Source organism: Python bivittatus, unplaced genomic scaffold, assembly GCF_059951505.1.
Source record: "Python bivittatus isolate LINGU-HERP-01145 unplaced genomic scaffold, Pbiv_v1 ctg000210_np1212, whole genome shotgun sequence".
NCBI classification, from domain to species: Eukaryota; Metazoa; Chordata; class Lepidosauria; order Squamata; family Pythonidae; genus Python; species Python bivittatus.
The window spans coordinates 7,314,634-7,321,557 of record NW_028277053.1 but is presented as its reverse complement, the minus strand read 5'-3'; the positions used below and the strand labels follow the sequence as shown (position 1 = coordinate 7,321,557).

The following is a 6,924-nucleotide window of genomic DNA, read 5'->3' as shown; positions in this document are numbered from 1 at the left end:
CTATGAGAAACAAAGCATCATTTCAGTTATAGAGAGATCCCTCATTCCTCATATGAGTTTGTCCTCCTCTAGTAAGTTCTTGGTTAACTGTAATCTTGTTCATATGATCTGAGAAAATAACTGCATAATTTGGTTCAGCCCTGTCCTAAGAGGTATCTTCAGAGCTTGTTTGATGTAGTGGTTAAAGGCACCAGACTAGAAACCAGAAGTCCATGAGTTCTAGCCCTGGTGCCTTTAACCACAAAGCCAGCTGGGTGTCTTTGGGCCACTTCCTTTCTCTCAGCCCTAGTGTAATGGTATGTGAAAGACCTTGGGAGACTCGGCAAAGAGACGCTGCCAAGGAACGGTCAGATAAGAGACAGCATAGCCGGCAAATGGATAGTGAGTGGGGCAAGAGGCTCAGAAGAGACCCTCCCCAGTTTCTTGGGCTGTAAAGGAGACAGAGGGGACAATTGTACTTTCAGGTTTGCAAGATTAATGTCAGTCTCGCAGTGTAAACATTGACAGAATCTTGTTATTTACACATACAAAATAACGTGTAACTGTCTACATGAATGAGAGCAGGCATAATCTCAGCATTCAGACAGACATTTCCCACATTGCAACACTGTATGTATGAACTAAGAATGGATAAAACAGCCTTTTTTTTTCCTTATATGCGGCATTAACCAAAGAACACATATAGCAACCAACCTAAAGGAGATGGCTGTCCACGTATGACTCCATTCTTGGTCCTCTCCTCCAGGTCCACAACTTCCTTGTAAATCAGTTCTGTAAGTTATTAGGTGTAGTGTTATCTATAAAGTATTTCAAGCAAGCTAGAGAAGAGTTTCATCTGTAAAAAGAGATCTATGATTATATTTCCTGCTTTAATCCCATTCACTCAAGTTGTTACTCAATTTTTAAAGTAGATCAGAATTGAAGCATGAAGCATATGCATTGTTTGACTTGTCTGTTATATTCCTTTGTGGCTTGCTGTTATAAAAATAATTACCACAAAGTCAAACAATGCATATGCTTCATGCTTCAATTCTATTCTACTTTAAAAATTGAGTAACAAATGAGTGGGATTGAAGTAGGAAATATTTGACACATACATTCTGCCTGTGAAACAAAAGGTGCTGGCACTAACATGCAGAACATGAAAATTAGTATTTTTTTAGACTTTTTACAATTATATGGATTAATGTTTCAGTCCAAGATAGTTTTCCACCAAGCACCTACAGAATTTCATTTAAGAATGTCAACACGTTCACAAAGAAAAGCATACTGAAGACCATTACACTCCAGCCACTATGGACAATGCTTATTTTTTAAACGCTTCTAGGGCAACCATTCCCCAACCATATGATTTATAATAGCTGGTTTCATTTTCCCAATCTTTCAGGCACACATTTAGATCTTGGATTTCTGTAACTGGCACTTAGAATTTATTACTAAAAACAGTATGTTATCAATAATCACCTGAAGAGTTCTCTAGCTTTTCAAAAATACACTGGGCTAAAGATCTAAATCCATCAGATGAAATTCAAATGTATTTCCAGTAACACAATCAGACAGAACAATTCTCTTTCTCTGCAGCCCTTACACACTCTCAAAAGTTGCTCTGGAGGCTCCTCCAAACACCAGAGAAGGCTCTGAAGAAGCAAAGGAAGGCTTGGAGAAAAGATGGCAGGACAGTTCTGTTGCACAAACCAAAGTCTGCTCTTGATTTTGGATTTCTACTTGGACCCTCAGAAATGTTTATTATATAATACTGACATAATTTCAACCAGTGTCTTCAGGTACATGTTTCCAAGGGTTGCACTACTATTAACTTGAAAGAACAATGTAACAGCCAAGGCACAAGGTCTCAAAGGAGGAGGACTTAGACCAGTGATGGTGAACCTATGACACGTGTGTCAAAGGTGACACGCCATGATGTTTTGGATGGCATTCCAGCATTCACCAACACTCGACAATAACTATTCTCCCTGTTTGAGTTACCAAAGCAACTGAGTTTATTTTACTCATATCTCATTTTTGTAATTATTTGACATTTCTTTATATAATACACCACACGATTGGACTGTATTTTTCTTTAAATAAATGAATATGTAAAGAATTGTTTCTCTTTTGTTGGGGGGGAGGGTGACACACCAGCAGAGTCAAGTTAGGCATTTTCTGAATTTTTAACACGCTGAGTTCCATTACCGACTTAGACCCTTTATAAATGTGTATCAGCAGATATGAAGGGTTAATAATAGACTCCTCATGTAGCTAGTCCAGTTAAAGTCTTTACAAGATTCCATGGAGAATTTTTTGTCAATCAGAACATTCAAATGGGATAAAGCACTTCCTACATCCTTTTCTTTTCTTCTCATTTTTTCCCTGGATTTTGCCTCCATTTCTCCCATTTTTCCTATCTGTTTCTCCTACTTATTTTGCAATATAGGAAGTTGATCTGGCAACACTTGTTTCATATCGTTTTCAAAAAAAGGGGTGGTTATTACTGTTATTCAGGACTTTGGGTCATAAATAACATTATTATGATTGACTTATATTCCATCTTTCTTCCAAAACTCACTCTGTCCAGATAGCAGGGAAGCAGGCATACGTTCCCTCCAATGTGGACTGCCACAGAGTGAAAAGCCAGGGCCTTCCCACTAATAGCAATGACATTACAGGACATCTGGCTTTTCCTTCTCCTTTGTGGTACCACCCTTCCCAACCCTGTAGTAGCAGAACTTCCAACCAGCCAGCCTCTCCACCACTGTCACTGCTGCCTCTATCTTGGTCACTGGTTTGTCTATGTTTAAAACTGCACAATTCAGTGCTCCTAGCACTTCTTCCTCAGCATCTCTACTGGCATCCAACTCAGAGTGAACCAAAGCTTTCACTGAACATGGAAAACGTACATCTCACCTTTCCATTCTTCTATTGTATGTTCTCTTTCATCTAACTGTTTGTCTGGTATCTTTGGAGGAGGCTGGAAACAGAAGAAAGGAACAACTCAGCAAAAGGAACCAATCTGAATGAAACAACAGATATGCCCAGTTTAATTACAGGCATGCAGTAAGCCTAGCTTAATAATTTCCTTAAGTGACAGGCACAACACTCACTTAACAACCACAATACGGACCAGAAAATTGGTCGTTAAGCAGGGCAGTCATTAAGCGAGTCACCACATGACTGGACCCAATTTTACAACCATTTTTATGAGTCATTAAATGAATTGCCATGGTCATTAAGTGAATCATATGGCCATCAAGTGAATCCGGCTTCCCCAATGGACATTTTTTGCTGGAATTTGCTTCACAATCACATGATTTGTTAATGACTGCGGTGATTCATTTAATGACTGTTGTAAAAAAGGTAGCAAATCGTGATCAAGTGACCGAGGGAGGTGGTGTGATGGTTTGCAACGATCATAACTGTGAGTATAGGTCATAAAGCACTATTTCCAAGGCAACTGTAATTTCAAACTGTTGTTAAATGGATTACCTATACTGTGCCATACAATGAGCAACCATTTAAAATTAAAAAAGGGCTAAAACATTGCAAGGTTTTTTTCTTTCTTTTTTTTTAGCAAGCACATAAGATTTGGCTCTTTTACAAGATTTATGGTATGTATTCATATATGTAGCTTCTGAGTGGTCTTCAAGGGCAGCTCCATGTAGAGTGAGGTCACCATACACCATGCTTGCAATGAGTTCTGCATGGGTCTGCCCTTGAAAACCATCAGTAGCTGTAGCTACTCCAGAATGTGGTGGCACAGGTATTTATGGGAATATCATGGTATGCTCATGTAACACCTCTGCTGTGTATCTGCACTGGTCACCTATAGGCTTCTGGATGCAATTCAAGGTACTGCTTACCACCTATAAAGGCCTTCATGGCATAGGACCTAGTTATCTGAAGGACTATTTGTCTTCTGTAATTTCTGCCTATCCTGTACTATACAACAAAGCTGGCATGGATCCAAGTCCCACTGATGTTATCTGATGGGACCTAGGAAGAAGGCCTTCTCTGTTGTAGCATCTGCCCTCTGGAATGATATCTCCCAGAGATTTGTATGGCCCCTATGCTGACATTATTCAAACAAGCCCTTAAAACCTGATTCTTTTCCCAAGTCTTGAGCTACAGCAGAGGTGGAGGACCCAGTGTGGAAACAGCTGGTTAGAATTTGTGTTATTTTCCCAGACTTCTGCTTTTTGTATTGATTTGGTTTTTTTTTAATTTATACAGAGTTGTGATGGAATTGGGCAGCTTATAAATTTGATAAACAAATAGATTTTAAATTTGCTTGCAAAAATAGGCAAGTCACAAGCACCATGTTGTTGATCCCCACACGAGAATTTTAGTGCATTAGTGTGGATGAGTTTGCCTCTATGGAATGGCATAACTTGATGTAGAGGTGGTTCGGCATGGAATGCTAAGCTACTATTCCACTGCTAATTTTCTGAGTTTACAATATGGTACATGGTATCGTAGCTAAATTCAGAAACTCACTGAGCTAGACAAATATATTTAGCATATAGACCACCAAGAGCCAGTATGTAACTGGTTTTGTCCTATATTGAACTTGTCAAATTATGTAGACTATATAGCCCCAATATGAAACCAGTCACACATTGTCTCTTGGCACTATGCAACTGCATAAAAATAAATTCTGACCCCCCCCCCCCCAGATTTACAGCAAAGTTACAGTTTAACCTAAGTTTCTTGAACTCCTATTTAGCACTGAAGAACAAGGTGCACACTGGGAGCACCTCTAGCTTCAGTTATTATAATCTGCCTTCCACTTTTATCTCAAGTATAGTTTCCTATATAAAGTTTAGATTCCAAAGTGTAGAACTTACAGCTTCAGCTTCTGAGGGATCATACCAGACGTTAATGTAAGGGTGCTGCAGAGCTTCATCTACTGAAATTCTTTTTGAGGCATCGATCACCAGCATTTTTGACAACAAATCTCTTGCCTGACTAGCTGCAAGAGCAATGTTTAATACAGAATATATTTAAACATTCTGGAAAGTGATATATAAAGTAGGAAAAAAACAAACTGATTACATTGCTCAGTAGGAACCGCAGCCCAATTAGTCATTTCTTATGGCTGGCTTAAGGCTGATGTAGACAGAGAAGAGGTCAGCCAGCCTCCAGAGACAACGATGAGCACAACATTTGATCAACTCCTGGAGTCATCCAGGGGAGAGGGAGAAAGAGATGAATCCCACCCCTGTTCAAAGTTGGTTAAAAAAAACTGGGAGCTGGACTCTGCTCTTGTTGGGTGCACAACATCAAAAGTATCCTCTGCCTTGCTTCTGAGCTGGAGAGAAAGACAAAGACACTGAGCTGCTCTTTCTTCCTGTCTCTGTGCCTGCTACCAAGGCTCAGGACCAGGAGAGCCAAAAGAAGCTTCCCCTCTCCCCCAAGTTCAGGCAGAATTTCCCATCACTGAACATCAATAAGAACTGAGGTCTGTACAAATGTTCCAGGTGTATATCAAGACTAAGACCAAGCCCATATCATGGGGGGGACATGGTCCTGAAGACCTACAATTTTTGACTGGTTACCAACTTCTGCTAATAAGACTATAAATAATAAAAATGAACATTATTAAAGATGCAAGACACACAGTATTTGCCTATTCCATAAACTGTTAGCAAAACCATATAGTTAGTAAAATTAAAGGGGGAAACTGAAATTTGAACTTACCATGAAGAATCCTTCTTGGTCAGCAGAGTGTGGACCTGATAGGACAGGAAAGAATTAACTCCTCTCCTCCTCAAGAAAGCAGGGCCAACAACAGAACTTAGCTCCACCCCAAGAGGAGGAAACTGCTCGGTCAAAGAACTTGATTTCAACTGTAATAAACTACCACAAAAAGCCTCACAATCAAAGCTAGGACTGATAGGATTTATGACTGGCTAGCTTCAAGGGAACCTCTCTAATTCCCTCCCACTTTGAGCAACCAAACACCCTTTGCTCCAAAGAGTGAGGGATTCATGGGTCCACTTAGCATTAAGCCAATATTCTGTTCTTGATCAGTGGAGAAGTGGAGCTGATAGGAAAGATGTTCTAAAACAGTTTTCTACTTGGCAAAGTCCCTATGGTCCCCGAAAGCAGCACCACTCAAAGCATGTTTTCAATCAAGGCTTCATAAAAGCATGTCTCCAAATATACCTGGTACATCAAGCTCACCAAGACTGGATGTTCTGTCTTGCTATGAATCCAACATTTTATGCTGGGATCTTTCATTTATTTGCTATGTTTTCAGGCTAAGATTGCAGTGGGAAAGAGGCCCCAGAGTGTGCATTTGGTTTCTCATTGGCGAAGTTATGAAGGCTATGTGCTGAAAAAATGTGATCAGGAAACTGAAGGTCTTGGGCAGAGGACAATGGCAAAGGAAGAAGCTGTACAGGAAGAAGTAAAACAGTATCAATCTGATCTAAAGCCTATGGAAGCAAGCACCATGTTCCATGGACCTGTCCTGAGTTCCAGGAGGTTGATCCCAAGAATTGGATCATGGGCAAGAAAGAAACTATTGGGTATAAGAGGATCTGGATGCATACAATAAAAATCGGGTGACTGGAAAAGGAATGCTTTCAGCAAATTCTAAAAAGAAGCAAGAGAGGCCTATCAAAAGTCTTACGTTAGAGAGGAACTGGGAGAAGAATGTACTTGTAAACTGCCATCTAAGGTAGAAAGAGATAGCTTTCTTCAGTCTAAGCATGTTTACATATATTTCTGCTTAGCATTAATCATCTTCTAAAAGTGGAGCAGTAAGAATAGACTAGGCAGTTGATAAAAAATTAAATTCATTTTATTTTTTCTATCCTTTCTAGTATTGATGAAACCATGAGTTAGACGCAAACATGTCATGCAGGTGTAATCTTATATCATTTTTGCTAAAAAGATAAATGCTATTTTGAGATGTATTAACAT

At 39.6% G+C, this 6,924-nt stretch overlaps 1 protein-coding gene across 9 annotated transcripts in view; it reads right to left on the bottom strand.

Annotated features, from left to right (window-relative positions):
* Window positions 1–6,924, bottom strand: part of MAPK8 (mitogen-activated protein kinase 8) — a 42,878-nt gene that overhangs the window by 13,188 nt on the left and 22,766 nt on the right. For 6 of the 9 annotated variants that reach the window (XR_015795890.1, XM_088139394.1, XM_088139389.1 and 3 more), the window contains 3 exons: window positions 4,842–4,966; window positions 2,898–2,968; window positions 694–771 (listed from right to left, as the gene is read on the bottom strand). Coding sequence is in view for 8 of the 9 variants with exons in the window: in XM_088139394.1 (XP_087995520.1) it covers window positions 694–771; window positions 2,898–2,968; window positions 4,842–4,966 (274 nt within the window). In the remaining variant the exon portion in view is untranslated. The remainder of the gene's footprint in view (window positions 1–693; window positions 772–2,897; window positions 2,969–4,841; window positions 4,967–6,924) is intronic. The other 3 variants (XM_088139393.1, XM_088139392.1, XM_088139395.1) reach the window with 1 other exon arrangement.